This window comes from Cervus elaphus, chromosome 10 (genome assembly GCF_910594005.1).
Source record: "Cervus elaphus chromosome 10, mCerEla1.1, whole genome shotgun sequence".
Classification (NCBI taxonomy): Eukaryota; Metazoa; Chordata; class Mammalia; order Artiodactyla; family Cervidae; genus Cervus; species Cervus elaphus.
In genome coordinates, this window is record NC_057824.1 from 20,951,347 (window position 1) to 20,974,829 (window position 23,483).

The 23,483-nt window shown below is 45.5% G+C and overlaps 1 protein-coding gene across 18 annotated transcripts in view; it reads left to right on the forward strand.

Moving 5' to 3' along the window:
• Window positions 1-23,483, forward strand: part of RBFOX1 (RNA binding fox-1 homolog 1) — a 1,671,014-nt gene that overhangs the window by 1,252,931 nt on the left and 394,600 nt on the right. For 2 of the 18 annotated variants that reach the window (XM_043914272.1, XM_043914266.1), the window contains exon 1: window positions 14,892-15,255. The exons of 14 other annotated variants lie outside the window; for them this stretch is intronic. In XM_043914272.1, coding sequence (XP_043770207.1) covers window positions 15,169-15,255 — 87 coding nt within the window. In that variant the 5' untranslated portion in view covers window positions 14,892-15,168. Of the gene's footprint in view, window positions 1-14,891; window positions 15,256-23,483 lie in introns of those variants that run through there. 2 more of the 18 variants (XM_043914271.1, XM_043914255.1) reach the window with 2 other exon arrangements.

Below are 23,483 nucleotides of genomic sequence, written 5' to 3' on the forward strand. Positions count from 1 at the left end.
AAGCTGGCCCAGAGTTTAGCCTTAAAAAAAAATGGTACCCAGGGGCTTCTTTATTCTTGATTTTGCTTTTCATTGCAAACAGGAAGGCCATCTTCCCCTCATCTTTACTGTCATACCCTCCCCCCTCTCTCCATGTGTTCTGAGTATAGCAGGTGTGTGGTGAGCTGGGATTCTGGCAGAGTACAACATGAAAAAGACTCCCAGTAATTATAAAAATAACAACGAGGGCTGCTTAGCATGGTAGGCAGATGAGCACACCGCTAGCCAGAATGATAAATAGCGCCTGCAAAAGTTAAGTCTCAGAGGGAGTGTGGGAACATATGGGGATAAACCACAGCAAAAGTTGGGCATCGTTGGTAAGTTTCAAGCGGCTTAACGAAGGCCAGTCCAGTGCCAAGCTTCCTTCTCTTTCTTTCTTTCTTTTTTTTTTATCCTAATTTTAAATCTTTCCGTTCCCTTTTGTCCCTTTGTTCTATTTTGGTCTTAAAAGAAGTATTCAGCTTTGAGGTCAGCCATGGAGTCTCCAAGGAAGTGAGGTCTGGGTTGTAACCCTAACACGGCTGTCCACCCTGGAATCTGTGAATTTCTACCCTGAGCCCTATCCAATATCGTTGGGGGGTGATGTGAACGAACACAGTAATTGTGTTATGGAATGCCAACTTGTTGAGTTCAGATCTGTGATAGGTGGGTGTGCATAAAAATACGCTCCTCAAAACGACCCAGCGCAGTGAGTTTTATTTGGAGAAGGGGCAAACAGCACTCTCTGCCAAACATTATTTAGAAAGAAGATGTGGACGGTGGTGGGTTGATGTCAGGTTGCTGTTTTTGGGTCTGGGTCTGAATATAGCTTGATCTGTGTTGTCATGGCTCTGCAGCAGTGGGATTTCTCTGGAAGGAAATATTTCAGTTCTTGCTTACCATTCATGCAGTTTTTCCTCGGGCTCACTTACAGGAGATTTCAGCATGGAGACAAGGTTTATGATATAGGTACCAGGTGGCTCAGTGGTAAAGAATCCACCTGCCAATGCAGGAGACGTGGGTTTGATCCCTGGGTCGGGAAGATCCCCTGGAGGAGGAAATGGCAACCCACTCCAGTATTCTTGTCTGGGAAATTCCATTGACACAGGAACCTGGGGGAGTGTGGTCCATGGGGTCGCAAAGAGTCAGACACGACTGAGCACACATTCACACACGCATGCACACTTGAGAGCTGGTGTTGGCTCCTTCGCAGATTTCCAGGATGCCTTATTTAGCAAATACACCAGAATCCTCAGGAATGGAAAGTGAGAAGAGGAATCACACAGACCTGATTTTTGACTACGGCCCTCCCATTCAACTTGGCCGTGAATGATTTGAGCTTTCTGAATGATACTTCCTCATCTGTAGAATGGGGCTAATATGGGCACCAGAATCAGACACTTGTTAAAAGATTGAATCTGTTAGTTTCTAAAGTGCTTAGAAGGGTGTTTGGCACTTGAAAGTTCTATAAAATGTTTGCCAATACAGATAAGCAAAAAGTATCTTGGATGACTTTTTTAAAGCTTGCATGTATGTGTACTCTTGATGATTCAAGAGTAACCAGTATATATTAGTTGCAAGGGACAGAAAACTAACTCAGGAACTAGCTTAAGCAATATGGGGCTTTGCTTATTCATGGAGCTGGGATGTTTGGGGTCAACCAGCGAGAAGTGAGCAGTCCCTTAAATGCTCTGGCCTTTAAGGGAGATGATCAGGCTACCATATAACCAACCACCATGAATCAACCCCACACTCACAAAAGTGGACTCGAGCCCAAGGAATATTTCAACTGCATTGCTACATTATTTAGAACACTCCCCACAACAACCTTGTAAAGAAAGTATTATTACCTCCAAATTTATAAGTGAATTATTTGAAATTCAGTAGCTCACCCAGGTCAACAGAGCCAGGAATAGTTAGAGCCAGATTCTGAACCTAAGCTCAGTATGGGCCTGATATCTGAGTTCTTAGCCAGTATGGTACATATTACAATAAAAAGAAAATTCTGTTTTCTGTTAGTCAGTTGGAGACCCACAGAAATATATTTTCCAAAAATGTGTCTTTAGAAAATACACATGGGGCTGCCTGAGGCTGGACCACCCACATGCTCTGTGATCCTGGGCAAGTGGCTTCACTTTTCTATGCTTCACTTTCCCTCTCTGTGATACAGTGGTAGTAGCAAAACTTGGCTTTCAGAGTTGTTGTAAAGATTATATGAGTTAATCTACTTTGAAAAGGTACGTGTACACCAGTGTTCATAGCAGTACTATTCACAATAGCCAAGACGTGGAAACAATGTAAACACCCATCAGCAGGTGAATGGATAAAGAAGATATGGTATATGTGTACACACACACGATGGAGCACTGCTCAGCCATAAAGACGAGTGGGAGATTGCCATTTATAGTAACATGGATCGACCTAGAGATTATTATTCTAAGTGAAATAAGTCAGACAGAGAAAGGCAAATATTATATCATGCATATGTGGAATCTAAAAAAAAAATACATATCAACTTATTCACAGAATAGACTCACAGAGAAAGCAAACGTATGCTTACCGAAGGAGGAAGGGGAAGGGGATGGATAGAGTGGGATTAATAGATACACACCGCTATGTATAAAATAGATAGAATATTCCTACTGTGTAGCACAGAAAACTCCAGTCAATATCTTGTAATAACCTATAATGGAATCTGAAGCTGTACAGCTGAAACTAACACAATATTATAAATCAAGTGAAAGAAAGTGTTAGGTGCTTAATCATGTCCAACTCTTTGCGACCCCATGGACTGCCAGGCTCCTCTGTCCGTGGGATTCTGCAGAGAAGAATACTGGAGTGGGTTGCCATTCCTTTCTCCAGGAGATCTTCCCGACCCAGGAATCGAACCCAGGTCTCCTGCATTGCAGGCAGATTCTTTACCATCTGAAAAAAAATAAAAAGAGGTTACACGAGTGAATACATAAAGGGGTTAGAAGGTGCCTGGCAAATAGTAAATGATATATATGGTTTGTTCCCAAAATATTTAAAAATAGATGGTAATGTCGAGTCAGAAAGGAAATGAGGTCACTCTGGGTGGTTCCTCTTTAGATGTCCCCAGTGTGCCCCAGAAGGGCACGGCTAATCCGGGAAGCCCAACAGACCACCTGTCAGGGCTCTCTTTTGCCACCAGCTGCCAGGCCGTGATGTCGCGGAGAAACCATCTGCAGTGGTCAGCATCTTGGCTCCGACTTTAGATGCTCAGCTGCATGGCTTGGTCTTGGGTCCCTCCTGTCTCTATCGTGGCTGAAGAACCAGACTGCGTGGTCTCTGAAAACACAGATGTGTATGTCCCATCTCCATTCTCTTCCAGCGCTTGGTCGTGGGTTTGGTGGGTGACATTCTATGCCTAACACACACTCTTTGGTGGGTTTTTTTGTTTGTTTTTTTCATTTCTGCTCTGAGTCTTGGTTGTAGCATGCCAGGTCTTCTGTTGTTGCGTGTTGCCTAAAGTGAGGACTCAGTGTTGTGGTGTGTGGGCTCAGTTGCCCTTCGGCATGTGACACCTTAGTTCCCCGACCTGGGATTAAACCAGTGTCCTCTTCGATAGAAGGCGGATTCTCAGCCACTGAACCATCAGGGAAATCCCCTACTCTTTGGCTTGATGGTGTCTCTTTCTTGGCCTGAAAGAGGAGGTGAAAGCTTCTGCTCAGAGAAGGCAGACCTTATCTTGAGATGATGGTTCACTGTCAGACAAAAGGGCTAAGGGTGTGTGTTCGGATTTCTTAGTGTCTGCCTAGATTTGGGGCTTCCTGGGTGGCTCAGTGGTAAAGCATCCACCTCCCAAGCAGGAGATGCAGGAGACATGGGTTCAGTCCCTGGGCTGGAAAGATCCTCTGAAGAAGGAAATGGCAACCCACTCCAGTATTCTTGCCTGGAAGATCCCATGGACAGTGGAGCCTGGTGGGCTATAGTCCATGGGGTTGCAAAGAGTCAGACATGCCCGAGCACACTTACTCCTTGATTGTACAATATGCAGTGCCTTAGCATCTCCCCAAATTGTTTGATTCTCTTGCCTTCTTGAAACTCGCACTCCTGCTGAACTGTGGTGAGAGTTCTTTCATTGGCGGGTGTATATTCACAGGGCTGGGCAACGTGATTCCAGGCAAGAACGGTCACCTGATCTGTCACTGGGAGCCTGACTAAAGGGATTCTGACTCTCCGCACTTTTCCTTCCAAAAGACAGCACATATTGGCTGCATACTTCAAAATCTGATGGAGGTTCAGAGGCCCCTCATGGGTCCACAGATGGGTGTCAGAGGACCCATCAGCTCCCTGCCATGATATGGAACATTTTGTGAGTTATGTGCAGTTTTCTGGGATGAGGGCAAAATTCTCAGAGTGGTCCATGCATCAAAAATAAGAGTGAAGAACCATCTTTTCACCTCGAGAAGAGGCATTTATAGAAGAGAGAGCCAGGAACAAGATGGCCCAAGGAGATACGGAGCGCTGGAGGTTGAGATGGTGACACAGGGTCATCTCTTTAGGGCTTTTTCTCTTGGATCACTCTGTCATCTTGTTTTTTTTTCCTTCTCGTGGTTACTCTTGGCAGGTGTTCCCATGTATCAGCCCATTTCTCCTGCCTTAGACCTCCTCTTCCTCAGGAGGTATTCTTCTGCTTCCTGATGACTCAGTGGGGTGGGGTGGGAGGGACCAGAGGCCAGCCCTTCTCCTAGCCTTCAAGTCTTGTCCATCTGTCTTTCCAGGCTATGGTTTTGTCTGGCTTTGCTTTAATGGCAATTAGGGTACTTGAGAATGAGTGATTGAGGGCAAAGGAGATGTGGGCTTGAGTTTAGTCCAGGCCAGAATTTCTTAGAGTGTGTTCATGACTGCCGTAGGCACCAAAGGGTTTCTCTTAGGTTTTAGGCACTAGGACTTCTGGCCCGTTCAAGGTACAGGTCCGCATTTAGTAGCTCTGTTTTCTTGGCCAATTTACTTCCCCTCTCAGTGGCTCTGTGTTCTTGTCTTTGATGCAATAAATGTAACAGAATCTCCTTCATTGGGATTTAGAGGGGATCACCTGAGAAATTAGCACAGGACAGGGTCTGGCACAAAGGAAGCATTGAATTCATAGCAACTGTGATGATGATGATGGTGGTGGTGGTGGTGGTGATGGTCACAAAGGTTCTGATGAAAGTGAAGAAATAGGAAGAGGAGAATTGGGCGAAAGAGTAAAGAACTTTGCCCAAGGACTGACATTATTTATTACTCTCAATAGCCAGATATTCATATAGACAGCAAGACAGATGGATGGATAGATAGATGCATGGATGGATGGATGGATGAGTGGGTGTGGATGGATGGATGGATGGATAGGTGGGTGGATAGATGGATGGATGGATAAATGATCAGATGGATAGATGCATGGATGGATAGATAGAGGCATGGATGGATGGGTGGGTGGATAGATGGATGGATGGATGGATGGATGGATGGATGATGGATGGATGGAGGGATGGATGGATACATGATTGGATGGATAGATGGATGGATGGATGAGTGGGTGTGGATGGATGAATGGATAGGTGGGTGGATGGGTGGATGGATAGATGGCAAGTCAGTCATCAAATAAGTTTGGGAATGTCTGCATCAAACATGGTCAAACAGGTCTCTATTTTTTTTCCTTTACAGGACTTCTCGGGTGCTGTACTAGGCTATGCACCATGAACCCCCAAGTGGGAGAGAGAACAAGCTGAATCTCTCCCACATCTTTGGCCTCAGGGTTCTTTTTACAAATGAAGCATCTCACAAGGCATCTTTGAGGCTGGGTTTGCTTTGGTAGAGGCCAGTGCAGACTTAGTCTCTCAGGGAAAAAGGATGTGACTGGAGTTCAGGTGGTTCAGCCCGTTCCCAGGGAGGACAGGGCATGCATGGGGTGCGGACAGAAAGACCAGTTCTGAGTCCTGGGGCCTCGGGCTATTTGGAGTGGACTCTACCCGGCTCCCGCAGGGCCCTGCAGCACACACACACACACACACACTCACACGACAGAAGATGCAGAGAGGGCAGGAAGTGCAATCTAGCGGAGCAGCTGATTATTCATTCCCCCATCCCCGAGAGACCCCAGGGAGTATTTGTTTGCGGAGAACAAGGTCAATACGTTCTCAAACCCAGTTGCCATTCATCCCTAGACAGGTCAAGGGTTGGTTCCTGAAGCATTGTTGATCTCAGCAGAGATGGTGTGCAGGGTTGATATTCTTAGATTTGCTCATTCAGCCGGTCAGTCTGGCTTTCAGAGGAGAATCAGGTCAAGAAGTGCTTAATGATCCAAGAGGAGGCGCTGCCTCCACCACTGGGGGCTGGGGTTTCTAATGCTCATCAGCAGCTTCCTCACTCACAAGACCTACTGGAATTTTCTTTGTGTGTGTTCATAACCCATTTTATTGGCGGGGGGGGGGTGTAATATTACTGGGTAGGGGTGACCCAGTGTCCTGGATTTTTTGGGTTGTTCCTGTTTCAGAGGCACTTCTTCATCCCCATAAACCCCCAGTTGAATTGGAAATTCTTGTATTTTGTTTTCCAAACTGTGTCTTCCATGGACAGTAGCTATGTCCACATATTCGTTAACCTCTCTGTCTTAATTTTTTGGTTTAGAGCCTGGAAGAAGAAGGTAAGTTCTTCCAACAAAAATGCACCTCCCTGCTGGCATCTGTAAAAACTATCTGACCAGTTTGTGTTTGAAGGGAGGAAGGGTTTTGATAGTCCTGGTTTGTGTTAGTTGCTCAGTTGTGTCCGACTCTGTGTGACCCCATGGACTGTAGCCCTCCAGACTCCTCTGTCCATGGGATTCTCCAGGCAAGAAGACTGGAGTGTGTTGCCATTCCCTTCCCCAGGGGCATCTTCCCGACCCAGGGATTGAACCTGGGTGTTGAGCTGGTTTGGTCCTTGGAACTAGATGCTGCTGCTAATGCCTTGTTACTATGACAGCTATGCACCCCCTATCCACTCTGATCCAGGGCCTCAGCTAACTATGTCTGTATGTGACTCTTTTTTGAGTCTCTCGACCACCCCATGAGGTGTGGTTGCTCATCATATTCTTGTTTTGTTGAGTCTAAGTCGTGTCTAAGAGTCTAAGTCATGTCTGACTCTTTGTGACCCCACGGATTGCAGCATTCCAGGCTTCCCTGTCCCACACCATCTCCTGGAATTGGGAGAAGAATGTGTTTTCTCTTCCCAGGATGTGACTGGTCCTTGGCTGAGGTTACAAATGAGGTGACTGTAACCTGGAGAACAGGCGGTCGGTGGAAGCTTCTCCTCTGGAAGGTCTTACCTCCCTGGTAGTTGACATGATGCTTCCAACCTCCCCTCTTCTGGGAGCTCACATGTCAACCCTCAGCCTCAGGACCGTAAGCATTATGTAGCATCTCAGAAACTTTTTCTTTGAGGTCCATTTCCCTTTGAGACAAAGCCGTTCCATGCTTTCGTTCTCACCTGCCTTGGATGGGGTTAGAATGCGTGCCTGTTGGTGAGTGTGCACGTGTGTGCTCAGTTGCTCGGTCATGTCCAGCTCTTTGTGACCCCATGGACTATAGCCTGCCAAGCTCCTCTGTCCATGGGCTTTGCTAGGTCAGAATATTGGAGTGGGTTGCCATTCCCTTCTCTAGGGGATCTTGAGTGGAGTTGATTATCCATTTTGGTTCAAGTCGTTGGTCCAGGGTGGTTGGTTGTCATGCTGTTGCAGAGATTAGGGGCATGTAGAAGGGAAAACTGGCCCTTGAGAATGAAGAAAGCACCTGTTTTGCTGTCTAACCTTGGATAAGTCACTTAACCTCTCTGAACCTCCAGAGCACCGTGGGGCTATCTCAGGTAATTCTCAAGTGCCCCCTGAATGTCTGCTCTGTGCCCAGTCCTGTGAGAAAGATGCGAGAACAAAATGATGGAGAGGAGGTGGAGGGGGTGGACTGGAAGCATGCCCTGAAGCCATCACCAGTCAGGCCTTTACCTTATGGGGGAAAACCATTGCTGGTCTTTCAGGGGTTTAGACAGGTAGGGTTGTGAGTTCTGGAGAGGGTGGGAAGGCTGCCTGGGGCATCAAACACGTGGCTGCTTGTTGAAGAAGGGAGCGTTCATGGGTCCTGTGAGGACACAGTTGAATGAAGGCTCCTACAGAGACATCATGGTGGGGTTCGGGTAGGGCGTTGAGGAGGCAGACTTGACCGGAAGACTGGGATGACTAGAAAACACTTGACCTGGGTGCATGAAAGACATTGCTGAAGAAGAAAACACTGAATAAACTAGCCCTTTTTGAACACTTCCCAAGTACCAGGAACACCCGTATGCAGCCTATCATTTCACGGCAGCAGCGTACCTGTGCAACAGGCCAGATGCTGTCCCATTTTACCCCGAGGAGACTGGGGCTCAGGGCTAAGTGTCTCATCCCAGATCAAATGTTGAGAAGGATGGCAGAGCCAGGATCCCGACTTGGCCTTTACAGGTATGGAGCTCACGCTTTCTCGTGGTGCACAGACCCTTCCGGGTGAATTGAGATGACTTTGGAAATCTGAAGCTCTCAGTGGTGTGAAGACCCCCGGCAAATGTAATAGGTAAACGCAGCTTCACTAGTATTGGTCCAAAGTCTTTGTTCAGTCAGTCATTCTCTCAGGAAGCATTTTAGGAGGCTCCATTTATCTAGTCAACCTTTTAGTCATTGGGTGAATAAACATGGGGACTTCCGGGTAGCACTAATGGTTAAAAAAACCCAAAAAATAAAACTACCCACCAATGCAGGAGACCCAAGAGAAGTGAGAGTTGTGGGTTCAATCCCTGTGTCGGGAAGATCCCCTGGAGGAGAGCATGGCAACCCACTCCAGTATTCTTGCCGGCAGAGTCCCATGGGCAGAGGAGCCTGGTGGGCTCCAGTCCACGGGGTCACAAAGAATCAGACACGGCTGAAAGGACTGACCATGGTACGAATAAAGATGAATGACACGCTTCCTTCTGTGAGTCAGTCTACCTACCTGAAGGAGTCATCACACTTAAAAGAATCATTATTATACAATATAACATGATTTCAGGACACGGGTGATGGTGCAGTTAGTTCTGCCTGGGGTGATGCGAAAGGTTTTGCAGAAAATGTGCCTTTGACGAAGGCCAGTAATGTTAAATTATGAAGCAGGAAGCAAGAGAGTGAGGGAGAAAGGAAGGAAAGAAGGGAGGCAAAGAGGGTAGTTCTGCATAGCAGGCAAATTTGTAAGGAGTGGTGGATTCATGAAGGTGTTTGGCAAAGGCAGCTCAGTGTGGTTTGCAGAGAAGTAATTGGTACAAGGAAGGACAGTGTGTATTAGAGGATGCAGCTGGGAATGTAAAGCTGAGGGATATGGCAAACGACCTTGAAAAACGGTACAAAATTCTCTGTCACCCAGCTTGGCCTGGAAATGGGGTGTGGGCTAAGTGGCTTCAGTTGTATCCAACCCTTCGTGGCCCCATAGGCTGTATAGCCCGTCAGGCTCCTCTGTCCATGGGATTCTCCAGGCAAGAATACTAGAGTAGGTTGCTATCCCCTTCCTCCAGGGGATCTTCCAAACCCAGGGATTGGACCAGAGTCTTTTAAGTCTCCTGCATTGTCAGGCTGGTTCTTTGCCACTGAGCCACCTGGAAATGGGGAGGTGTGGGTAATTAATCTGCATAGATCTGCCTCAGGAGATAACGACTGTCAATACCGCAAGATAAAGAGTATGATTATTGTCAGAGAAACACTCCATTCCGTGTGCATTCTGTTTTGTCCTGTTTTGATGGTCATTCGGCTGCTTTTCAGGAAGCAGGTAAAGGATGATGGGGATGGTCTCAGGGCTCCTAATCTGGGGCGGGGTTGGCATGGGGAGGTGGATCCCTCCCAGACTTCAGGGATTGTTGAGCCAAAGGAAGTGTGTGCCAAAGGTTCTAGATCTTCCAGGCTCTCAAGAGATCTTGCAGATCTACATTTTATAGATGATACTTCCATTTAAAAATACTAGCTCTTTTTCATATCGTGCAGTCAAACCATCATCACTGACGTCGTAGTCATCATCCCTGTTAGCATCTTCATCATCGTCGTCTATGAACTGGATTTGGTCCACGAGGCTGCAGTCGGCTCTGTTGGCCAATAGCAACCATAAGTCAGGAATCAGTCTTCACTGAGTGCTCCCCGATCCCATCCTCCAGCCAATACTTGTGTTTTCTGTCCTTTTTCCTTCTCTTACACAAGTGCTAAAACTTGGGGTAGCTGCTGCTCGGAAGGGTTGGTGCTGGTGGGTCCTCCTCATATTGGTTCTCAGGATCTGGGGAAAGAGTTGCAATATATGACAGCGTAGAAGAACCGCTTTGGGGTTCCCTCACGGTCCAGTGGCTAAGACACCCTGCCCCCCATGCAGGGGGCCCAGGTTCAGTCCCTGCTCAGGGAACTAGAGGCCGCGTGTCACAGCTAAGACCCGGTGCAGTCAACTAAATAAAATAAATAAAAAATGTTTTAAATAGAAAGACTATTAAAAAAAAGAAGCCCTTGAATCCAGGAAAGGATAAGAGAGGTCAGTAACCATGAAGTGAGTGTCTTACTGCACAGCAGAAATGAACACAAGATTGTAAAGCAATTATCTTTGTCGTTCAGTCGCTATGTCACGTCCGACTCGACTCTGACCCCATGGACTGCAGCACGCCAGTCTTCCCTGTCCTTCACTATCTCCCAGTTTGCTCAAACTCATGTCCATTGAGTTGGCGATGCAATCCAGCCATCTCATCCTCAGTCGTCCCCTTCTCCTTTTGCCTTTGATCTTTCCCAGCATCAGGGTCTTTTCCAATGAATCACGTGGCCAAAGTAGTGGAGCTTCAGCATCAGTCCTTCCAATGAATATTATACTCTAACTTAAAAAAAAATAATAAAAAAGAAGGGATTTGGATAAAGATGAGAAAAACCATGGCCTGTGAGCCAAACCTGACTTTGACTGTTTTTGTATGTCCCTTAAGCTAAGATTGGTTTATATAATTTTAAATGGTTGGGAAAAAATAAAAAATATTTTGTGACAGGAAATTCAAATTTCAGAATTCACTTATGTACTGTAAGCATTTTCATATGAAAATGGCACAGTTTTGAGTAGTTGTAACACAGAGAGTTAAAGTTTCACGACATCTGAAATATTTGTCACCTGGCCATTTTCAGATAAAAAGTTTGCCATCCCCTGCTTGCAACAGACAGCGTGCTAATGATACATGGCTCTTGGTTTGAATTCAGGCTACCATTCATTCCTACCCATGTTTCCTACCCACTGCCAGAACTATATCTCTTGTCCTTTGCCTTATTTTTTTTAAATTCTCTCTCTATATATATTTAAATTCCTGCAAAATACTGTGAGCTTAGGACACCAATACTAGACATTGTAGCTACCCATTTACTATGAGCCAATGGGAAGCAAAGATACACAGAATGTAATGCCTGCTCCTCTGTCTATGGAACTTTTCCTGGCAAGAATACTGGAGTGAGCAGACATTCCCTTCTCAAGATTTTCCCAACCCAGGGATTGAACCCAGGTCTCCTGCATTGCAGGCCAATTCTTTACCATCTGAGCCACCAGGGAAGCCCACCTTTTAGTGGAAGAAATGGACCCAAAAGGAAAGAATCATAGTCCAGTCATATTGGATGCTTCCCATTTGGGAAAACAGAACACGTGTTTGAAAACGAGAGGTTTTGGTTAGTGATCATTATTTATTTCCGTGTTTTATTATTTCATAAAGTTTGGTGGATGGGTTTTGAAAAAGGAAACATTCAATTCACACCACTTCACAAGTATAACTACTACAATCATAGATGAGAGTCATATCTAAATATAAAATCAGAATCAGAGAAGATGTGAGTAACAGGACTGGAGGTGGCAAGAAGAGGAAGATGAAAACACAGATATGCCCGTGGTACAGGTCAAAGGATGGACAGAGCTGAACCTCTTATTGGGCTCTGACTTTGCAGTCAAAGTGAAAAAGGGCCGCAAGACAACAGGCCTTTATTTTCAGAGAGAGGGAAAGGCATGCTCAATGCTCAGGAGCAGAAAAGCTTTTGTAGCTTGGAGTTCTTATGAAGAAAAGAGCAAGTATCCTTTGCGAAGGAAACGGTATATAGCTGTGTGTTTTGGTTGCACAGGCGCGCCTCACTTTATTGTACTTCCCAGGGACTCAGTCGCTGTTTAACAGACTGAACGTCTCTGACAACCCTGAGTCAAGCGAGTCGGCGGACACCATTCTTCCAACCGCATTGGCTCACCTCACATCTGTCATATTTTGGTAACTCTCTCTCTATTCCGGACTTTTTCATTATTTTTCTATTGTCTGTGTCTGTGATAACTCATCTTCAAGGTTACGATTACAGCTTGCTTGAGATGGTTAGCAGATGGTTACATGGTTACAGATGATGGTTAGCCTGTTTTAACAAGAAAGTATGTTTTTAATTAAGGCATATACTTCTTTTAGACATAAGGCTATCACACACTTAAGAGACTATAGTATAGTGTAACCATATCTTTTATATGCACTGGGAAAGCAGAAATGTGTGCAACTTGCTTTATTGCAACATTCTCTTAATCGTGGAGGTCTGGAATTCAACCACGGTGTCTTCAAAGTCTACCTTTATTTCTGAAATATATCATCAAGTTCTTTAAAAAAAACAACACATATAGAAGACTCATATTTATGTAACTCTACAGTTTCCATTCCATGCCGTATTTCATTGAGCATCACCGACTCAATGGACATGAGTTTGAGTAAACTCCAGGAGACGGTGAAGGACAGGGAAGCCTAGATGTGCTGCAGTTCCACGGGGTCGCAAAGGGTTGGACACAACTTAGCGACTGAACAAGTTTCCAAAACACTTCCACAATTTTGCTCATCAGAACCCTCTTGGTGAAGGGGAAGTGAGTATTGTCACTTACATAGGAGGTTCAGGAAACAAAGTCTAAATGTATACACTTCTGGCCTTGGTGATTAAATTAAGTAACTTCATGAATTCCTACCTTCTGGTCCAGTGATCTTTCCATCAGAGACATAACACAATCTGACCCCCGGGCTTTCCAAAGTCAGGAAGAGCTCTCCCCGCCCCCAGGAAGCTGTCTCATGGTAAAGCTAGTGTTCTCACTGGTAACTTCTCAGAAGAGCAGTGTTGAAAGTCAGCGTCAAAAGCTAAAGTTAGAAACAGTATCAGGCTGGTAAGAGGGGGTCAACTCGCAGCTGTTCCTGGAGCTTTCTGAATCGTAACAAGGTGGCCACTTGGATACATGAGAATCAATTACAGAGAAGCCTTGTCAAGATGGCCCCAATTCAGCCTTAAATCATTGCATTCTCTGCCAAATGCTGTCCACTGTCGTTATCTAGAAATGTAATTATGCAACTAAATCAAGCAGCTAAAATTAGTGTAGTGTAAAAACACCTTGGCGATCTAAAAGTGGAGGCATTGACATTTGGATTTAGAAAAAGCCGATAGTTGAATACGCTTTGCGGTGTCTGATGCTCTCCACGTTTCGACAGAAATCTATATCCAGTGTCGGGTTTCGAGTTCGAGGTGGGAGGTGGCAAGCAGATGTTGGGCTTGAAGGTGATTTTCAGTGATCCCCAGGGCCTTGAGCGTGGCTTGAGTGGACTCAGTCTGTGCTCTCAAAATTGGGAAATGCTCCACACTGGCAGGTGCTTTCCTGGGATACATATTAGAAGAGTGACAATCTGAAGGCTGTCTTTGCCTTCCGCCTGAAGTCACAGGCATGTCCATACCAGGCGTCCGTAGAGGATCAGGAAACATAGGGTAAGAATGCCAAGTACACGTCTTGTACACATCACGAGAGGATGCCACGTGCTTTTCTCGTCACACAACCCTATGAGGTAGGGTCTGTTATTATCTCAGTTTTCCAAACGAAGAAACGAAGGTTCAGAGACACTGAGTAACTCGTTCAACGTCACACAGCTGTCGAGTTAGGACACCCAAGTCAGTATAATTCCACTTCCTGCAATCCCATCTGAGTGTATCTGTGACCATGTCACGCATGCTGGACCATCACTTGGATGTTTTCGAATATCAGAAAGATCTGAAATACTGGAATATATTTCTCATCTGTGCTTTTGGTGTACATTAGCTATGCCTTTAAACTCTGGGAGCAGTGAGTCGTCTTATTAATAGATGGCATATTAAAATATAACAACTGGAAGCTCAAAGACAAAGAATGTTAAAAATTTTTTTAAGGCATATGAATTTATATTACAGAACAAAATACTGTAATGGATACAGTGGCCAATTAGGAATTAGGAGCCTGGCACTGCCTCTCATATGTGGAGGGCTGTGAGCGTGCAATTCAACTAGCGTGAACCTTATTTCCAGTGTGGATCAGGAACTATGAATAGTACCTACTTGCGAGAGTTTTGAGAATGAAATTACAAAACATGTGTAAATAATTTAGCTATAGTTCTGTGTGTCGTAGCACACACTGCAGATACTAGCTGGTGGTATGATTATATTTTGGGCACAAGTTGCCCATTTAAAACTAAAACCAGAGAGAGAGAGACATAGGATAACAAAATAGCATCTTCTTCATTTCTTTGTGATCAGTACCAGAGACTGCCTGCGTTCCTCTGCTGAGCTTTTAAGTGGCAGCTGATAATCATATCAATTGACATTTCTCAGCTTTCCTCTAACCATCCCACACATACTCCAGGTTTTTTTGTTTGTTTGTTTGTTTGTTTTTGCCTTTTGCCCAAATTCCTTCAGAAAGAGCCCAAACCTGCCAGCCTGACCACCCCACTCCCCGCCTCTGGGTCTCTCTCACTGTCTCTGAGAACTAAATTAATGAAGAGTATTTGGTTAGTCATGTTAGGCAAGCCGCTCCCAAAATAGAACCTTCCATTTTGGTAGCTTCAACCCTGCAGCTGCTGTGTCTCTCCCTCGTCTGCGAAGAAAACTTTCACATTAAGAGTTGCTGATGCTGGATTTTCTTTCTCTCCCCTCTGAGTGTTGATGAGCTCTGCGCTCCTGACAGCGGCGATCTGGCTCTCAGCTTTGTGGGTCGGAAGAAGTTGGGTCTATAGATTTTTTTCTTTCTTTCTTTCTTTTTTTTCCCCCAACTCTCCATTGATGCGTTGAGCTTCTGAGGGGATCCCACCTACCCGTAAAGCATGTTGCCTTCTCAAGGAGTCCTCTTGCATCCCTATGGCGTACCTATGATCGTTCCAGCCGCCCCCTACTTCCCAGGACTGATCCAGGTAATTCAAGGCCACTGCCAGCCAGCAACTTAACTCCAGAGCGCGCAGAGTAATAATTGGAATTTTTATGGTTGAGAAAGCAAACACTTTTAATACAGGAAAAAGCCCTCGTGTAGTCTGAGGGAAGACAGTAGGAAATCAAAAAGATGGATCACCCTAATCTGGCTATTGACATCTCTCATGGTTGAATAAATGGTGTAGTTGAGCTATATTTGCTTGTATTGATCGGGCTACTGTTTAACATTCATGCCTTTGCTTCGGGAGGTTGACCACGGGGCAAAGGATTTGTTCTCCTCCTCAGCTCTCGGAGGGACTCAGTCTCCCACGGCAGATCCCGAGACAGACTAACTGGTCATGAGGTGACTTGGTTAAGAGCTTTCACCCAGGAAACAGAAGGAGCATGAAATACACATTAATCCTTAGGTTCCGCTTCCCAGGGCTTGTCTGTTTTCATGGAGGGTACCCCCGCCTTCCCAAACCTGAAATTGACCAGTGGCAGGGAGGCAAAAGGAACTCTGTATTGATGGTTAATTTATGAATCTCAGAGGTGATACTAGAAATCCCTTACATGTTGTTTACATCTTAATGATGGCAAGAAAGGAGATGATTGAAATATAAGTTGGTTTCACTTTTAAGGCTTTTCATTCTGTGTTGGGAAAATCATCAAATAAGATATTTGGGGCCTTTTTTCTTTTTTTCTTCATTGTAAGTGTGACTTTTTAAGCAAATGTTGGCTTCTGGGTATGTGTCTGAATTTCTCTGTGGAAAACTAGTGACAGAGGCTGAACGTCAGAGGAAACCCGGATGTCTTATATTGTGGTTTGTTTGAGAGCAGTCATCTTTTTGTAACACATTCTGTATCTCCTTTCTACAGGAAAGAAAAGCTACAGGTAGTTAGCATGTCCTTTTTACCTTCAGTTCTGTGTTTTTCCCTCCACAATCTTTCAAAATTCTGTAACACTACCTCATTAATTCAAATTTCTGAGGAGGCTTCTGGTCAAACCTCCAGTGTCTCCTTTTCTGAATGTTGTTGTTACCTCTTGTAAACTGTAAGAAGCTTGGCAATTTGAGCCATTAGGCGTGAGTCCAAAACATAGTGAAACATCTTATCATGTCAGATTTATGGTCCTTGCTTATTTGGGAGGCTTCTATATTATGCATGAGAAATAATGGACTACCTGGAGAGTGGTCCTCAACAACGTGGAAACAGTTCCATCCTTCCAGGTGTATGCAGGCCAGTGAGGCACTCGGGTCTGAAGTCACACCGGAAAGCCTTTTATTTCCGTTAGAAATTTCGGGGTGAAGGTTAGCGGTTGGAGTTTTGTCAGACCCTGGACCGCCCCATCCGATAAATAATTACAAGCAAATCGTGCCCTTCACTCTATGCTGATTGATGCTGAAATTGCTTTTGAAAGTTCTCATAAGTTCCTGTTATAGATTAAGTGCCGGTGTAGGAAAAATAACAGCACCCACTGAAATGGGTGAATGTAATCAGGCTTAATGGACTCGAGAGCTTGTTGGGAATTAAATAACTATCGATCCGCTGGAATGCTGCTGTCATTACAAAATGCCACTCTGGACGTATTACCCGGGTGATAGATGAGAAGACACCCGGGCGAGCTGAGAAATTGGGGAGGCCCGGTTCCCATTCCTTCCTCCTATGCAGAGCCTTTGAGAAATGGATCCAGTTTCTGGGGGGAAGGAACAAGAGATTTTACGTGCCGATCATTGCTGGGATCATGCTTTGTTTTCCCAAGTGACACCTCCGATAACTAGTTACGCAGAAGTCAGGGAGTGGTGCGGCAGGGGGTCTCAGCCCAGATGCTGTGACAGCCTTCATCTTCTTCCTCTCCCACCCGCCGTGGATCACACAGAAACACTCTGGATGGGGAGAGACAGGCCTTCTTCCCAGTTTTCTGAGACAGCCTGTGTTATTTATCCAGCGGCATCAAGCAACTCAGACACTCCATTGCAGTAACATTTGCAAGTGGAGGAAAGGCGACTCAAAGAAAGAACTGTCAGACACACACCCACACACTTGCCTCTTAGCTGATGCTTCAGGTGACACCAGGTGCCCTGTATTCCCGCAGACTCTGTCAGCGTGCTGACCGATGTGTTGATCGTGTGGGTTTCTTCCCAGACTCTTCAAGACGCAGATGTGTGTGTGGGTGATTTGTTGCTCAGTTATGTCTGACTCTGCGACCCCATGGACTGCAGCTCACCAGGCTCCTCTGTCCATGGGATTCTCCAGGCAAGAACACTGGAGTGGGTTGCCATGCCCTCCTCCAGGGGATCTTCCCACCCCAGGCCTTCCCGAACTCACGGACTTAGAGAACGAACTTATGGTTGCCGGAGGGAGGGAGAGTTAGGAAGTTTCGGATGGGCATGTACACACTGCTGTATTTTAAACAGATAACCGATAAGGACCTACTGTATAGCACAGGGAGTTCTGCTCAATGCTCTGTGGCAGCCTGGATGAGAGGGGGCTTGGGGGGGAATGGACACATGTGTATGTATGGCTGAGTCCCTTCACCATCCACCTGAAACTGTCACAGCATTGGTAATCGGCTCTACCCCCGTACAAAATAGAAGTTAAAAAAAGATGCCAGGGCTTTCCTAGAGGGAATTAAGGTGCCACCCACGTCCTCATAAAGTGATCAGTAAGACAGTTCCATGATCGCAAATAGAGTGTGTTCCTTCCACAATAGTTAAGTTCCCTGTGACTGGAGGTAGGAAACGGCTGTAGGGGCCACTTGGGCAGGGTTGTCTTATCAGAATTTAAGATTCCTCTCACAGGCTTTCCAACTTGAAGAACCAGTGATTCTGTGGCCTAAGAATTTCCTTTTCATAATCGTATCAAGCGCCACTTTTTTTTTTTCCTATTGCCCTGTTTTTGTCTGCTCTGTCCAAGAAAACAAATAATAATTGATCAGACATCATAAGAGGCTTTTAAGAGAGCATCACCTTATCCTGCAAAGGCAGTGAGCAAAGATGTTTCCTAATAATTCCGAGGACGTGACTTAATAGTATCTTTTGTCCCAGGAGTAGATTCAATAGCGACTGCTGACCTCATGGGCCATCCCCGAAGAAAGCTAGACGCTTTACCATATTGAATCTCCTGAACCATCTTTTGATGTCTGAACTTGTTGAACAGATAGCAAGGTGAATAGTTTTTCCTTCCAGCCATGTAAAGTATTCCAGAGTGACTGTGGAGGATTGAGCTGAAGCAGTTTGGACAGTTTTCATGCGTAGTAAGAAGCACAAGAGGAGGAATATTATCAAGTATCAAATATTAACAATGTATAAACACTGTTCCTTTCCCCTTGGTGTAGAGCGGACTGCTCCTATCTCTGGTTAAGAAGAACCAACGTGTCTTCCCATTGAACTCCTTTATTCATGTCTCAATGTCCAACAAGACCTTGAGTGATCAATGAATTATCTGACTTGAGAACAAAGGAGATTTGACAAGTAAATTGTCCATCAGTCTTGAGTCGAAGAAGTTACCAGGAGAACTTACCCGAGCCGTGGACCAATGGCCGGCCACAAAGCATCAGATGATATCATCTAAGCCACAGCTTTGTAACTGATTAGTCTGGGTGGTCTTCTGGTCTAATGAGCCCTTGGCTCTATGTTCAAGTTCAGACTTGAGCCCCTCACTCTAGATATTTATCTGCCAGATATAGTCCTTGACCATCACTGCTAGATTATTCTCCACACCAAGACAGTTCCAGCCTCATCTCATCCAGGTATTGCAGATCAGGTCTGGTGACTGTTTTTCTAGGCGGAGGATGGTGTAGACAGGGCCACATCCACCTCACCGTGCATTTTTTTACTTTAGTTATTCAGTTGCTACCCACATATTCCATACCAGGCACTGTTACATACGCCTGTAAAACAGAAGCAGCCCCTACAGCTACTGACTCTTAGGTTCACAGCCTAGTGGAAGAGAACCTTAGATAAATATAAAATCCAATACGACAGTAAAACATCAGGAAAGCATGTTAGGTGATAAGTATTTCATACTTGCTATGTACCAGGCAGGGCTTCCCAGGGGGCGCTAGTGGTAAAGAACCCGCCTGCCAGTGCAGGAGACATAAGAGACTCAGGTTTGATCCCTGGATCAGGAAGATCCCCTGGAGGAGGGCCTGGCAACCCACTCCAGTGTTCTTGCCTAGAGAATCCCATGGACAGAGGAGCTTGGCTGGCATACGGTGGATAGGGTCACAAAGAGTCGGACTTGGCTGAAGCGACTTGTATGCACACATGTACCAAGCATGGTGCTAAATACTTATATATTTTATCTCAATTTACCCTAACAATGCAATTGTCCTCTGCTTATCTGTGAGGGTGTCAACTTAAAAAATATTCAGCAACCTAAAAGTTGAGAGCTATGTTTTATTCAGTGGGAAGCTTTAGAACTTCAAGCCTGGGCCTCTCAAGTAAGCCTGAGCAAACTGCTCCAAGGAAGCGAGGGGAGGATCTAGGTTATATAGAAGTTTTGTAACAAAGAGCAGGTAGTCTGAGCATCAAAAGGTTATTCTTATTGAAAGAAAAACAGATATCCCAAGTTAAGGAATTTAGCACTTTTCTAGGGAAGATGCAAAAGTCCGGGCTCATTGGAATCATTCCTTTGATATGCGTCTCAGCTATCGGGCCATGATCCTGTGCTTTCCCATCCTGAGCTTCCTCGGGGCTCACCGTAGGGAGTGGCTGCAGCCTGCTGGCTGCTAGATCACAGGTGGTGTTCTCCTTCCCTGGTGCCCCCAGGGCTCACCAGCTCACATAGGAGGGCTGCAGCCGCTGATGACTGCGACGTCCTTGTTCACTGACGTTGCAGGAAATGCTCCATTTCCCAGGGATATGGCCTAGACCCCCCAGTGGATGCTGTAGATAGTACTGGACCCGAGATAGATTGTGTTTTTCCTGTACATGCATACCTCTGTGTGTTAGTTACTCAGTCATGTCTGACTCTCTGCAGTCCTGTGGACTGTAGCCTACCAGGCTCCTCTGTCCATGGAATTTTCCAGGCAAAAATACTGGAGTGGGTACATACATGTGGTCAAGTTTAGTTTATAAATTAGACACAGTTAATAATAAAATAGAATGATTATAACAGTTTACTGCAATAAAAAGTTGTTGAATGTGCCCCTGGATATCTTACTATACAAAGCACACACTTTTTTTTTTTTTTCCTTCTTTGAAGTGTCACAGAGAAGATTCATTCTCAACATAGATCTTAGCAATTTCAGCATATGGTTTTGTTGCCTTCCTTATTAGGTGAGAATGTTCTCCTTTTCATTTCAAGGAAGCACTGGATGGCATCTCTTTGTCCATCTGAACTGCCAGCATTACCACTCTTGTACTTTGGGGCTGGTGTTCAGGAAAATAAGGATCAATTGCACCCGAGTGTCGCGATAACTCGATGGTCAATCTGATAACTGAGATAGTCACTAAGCAACTAACTGTGTGAGATCTTCTGAACAAAGGGATGGTCCACATCCTGGACAGGACAGGATGGGACTGGACCACCCAGAACTACATGCAGTTTAAAATATATGAATTGTTTACTTCTGGAATTTTCCATTTAATATTTTCAAGCTGTGGTTGACCTCAGGTAAACCTCGGAGAGCAAACCTGTGGATAATGGTGGTTACTATAACCCGAAAGTTGGGTTCTGTTTGTCCTACCATTATCTGTAATTGTAAACCTCCCAAAGCCCTGAAAATAAGTTTGTTTGGTTTTTTTTTGTGGGGGTGGGTAGAATGTTGGCACTAAAATGCATTCCAGAAGAAAACTTGACCTGAAATGATGTGTTGCTGTTTATAGACTGTCTTTATCCCACTCAGTGTGAATATTCATATATTTTGCTATGGGAATTTTTCTGTGTTTGATTTCAGAGTGTTGTCCCAGGCCCTGCTGAAAGAGTTACATAATCTGTTTCTGATGGATTCCCTTTCTGGAAAAGAAAAATCTCCCCAAATCTGAATTTCAAGATAGAGGTGACCCCAGGGGTCTTGGATGAGAAATCACAGTCATGTATTACGATGCCTTTTCTGCATATGGAGACCTGAAACTGACATTAAAAGAGAAAGGTCACTTGCCCAAGGTCATAAGATTGTCAGTGCCAGAGCTGAGATGTAGACCACGTCTGGTGGACTGGAACCTTTGCTCTTTGTCACAGATCCATTGTCGAGATGCATATGGAAATACAGGAGAGGGAGACGGTGGATGCCTCTTGGAGTAGGAAGGAGGGCCGTTCAGAGGGGAATGAGGGTTTCCCAGGTGGTTCTGGTGGTAAAGAACCTGCCCACCAATGCAGGAGATGCAAGAGACGTGGGTTCAACCCCTGGGTCGGGAAGATCCCTTACAAGAGGGCCTGGCAACCCACTCCAGTATTTTTGCCTGGAGAATCCCATGTAGAGAGGAGGCCTGGCAGGCTACAAGTCCATCTGGTCACAAAGAGTCGAACACGATTGAAGTGACTTAGCATGCTCAGAGGGGAAAGGTGGCATTTAAGTAGGGCTGTAGAGCATCATCAGACATTCCCTGGGCAAGCAGAGGAGAAAGCCCTTCATATCAGAGCAGAGAACATGGGTGAACTTATGATGCTTGGGGTGACATATCAAGACAGAGCTTCAGTATCTTCCCCAGCCCATGGGTACCGTGTGTCTTGCCATTGTGTAAATATGGGTCTCAAAAGCCAAAAGACAGGGCTTCAAAGCAGCTGAGAGGAATCTCAGAAATTGAGCTTCTGAGCCCTGAATATCCATGTGCCCACCCAGGAATGGGCTCTGTAATGCCCTTCTCTGAACCCAGCAGGTGAATGTCGAATTCCCTGGATTTTGAGTCCCGATCGCTCTTTGCTATTCTTTCTCTCTGAAGCAGTAAGCTCCCTGAAGGCTGTGTTCTCCACCTCACACCCCACAGAATTAGATGGCCACAGAGAAATGAGGAACGCCTCCCTGATGTGGATGCCACTGGTAGAGGCAAACCCCTCAACTCTGGAATTTGAAGCAGAAATCAGCATCATTGAATTGGGTGATGTATCTAATGAGAGATCTGTATACACCTGTGTAGTGAGGTCAGAGGAAGGAGGAACCCCCCCCCCCCCCCCCCCCCCCGCCAGGACCCTCTTGTCTAGCACTCGAAAATGACTATCCCAGGAGACATACTTGCTGACAAAGCCAGAGACTTTTGGGGGAAGGAGTGCCCAAGTGGAGAGCTTCAGGGGAAGGAAATCCAGGAGAACTGTTTTGCCACGTGGCTCGCGTTCTCGGATTTTATGGTGATGGGTTAGTCTCCAGATTCTCTGGTCAGTCATTGTGACTCAGGGTCCTTCCTGCCAGTACACGCATCACTTAGCCAAAATGGATTCCAGAGAGGAGGATTCTGGGAGGTTGGTAGGACATATGGAGTCTCCTCTCTCCTCCTGACCTTTGCCGAATTCTTCCAGTTGGTGGTAGCTTGTTAGTTCCAAGTTCCTTACCAGGACCTCCTGTTGTAAGATAACTCATGCAAGGGGTTATTCTCAGGCCTAGTCAGTGTGGTTGGTTTTGGTCAGGGGTTCCCCTCACAGTGACCCCAAGAATTATCAAACTTCTGGTTTTAGCAGTGGACCAAAGGTAACTGGCCCCTACAGAAAGGTAGAGAAATGTATGAGGAACCTGCAGGGCATTGATGTAAACTTGAAGGAGATAAACTTGTTTTGCTCAGCGGCTGGTGGAGCCATTTTCAGATCTTGATGTTGCTACCCTCCAATGTTCTTTACATGTTTGGAATATCCGCTGATTGGGAAAGAAAGCAGAAGGCACGCCTGCATAATGTGAGTGTTGGTGGTGTCATTTACTCTGTGGCTGCTCCATCTTAGTCACTAAGTGACTTTTCTCTACTGCCAAAGAGGCCGTGTCAACAGCAGACTAAATTAAAGAGTCAGAGAGGTGGCAAAGAGAATTTGGAGTCAAACAGGTCCATGTTGACATATTGGCCCTGGCATTTACTAAGCATGTGGCCTTGAGCTTGTCAATTAACCTCTCCAAGGCTGTTTTCTCAGCTACAAAATGGAAACAGGAATACCTATCTTGTAGAGTGGTTGTGAGTTTACATGGGATTCATCTCTTTGTTCAACAGTTATTTATTGAGCACCTACTGTATGCCAGGCTGTGAATGAGGAGTGAGTAGTGGTTGTAGGTGATGAGGCAGAATAGGAAACACTCAAGATTCTTTTCAAC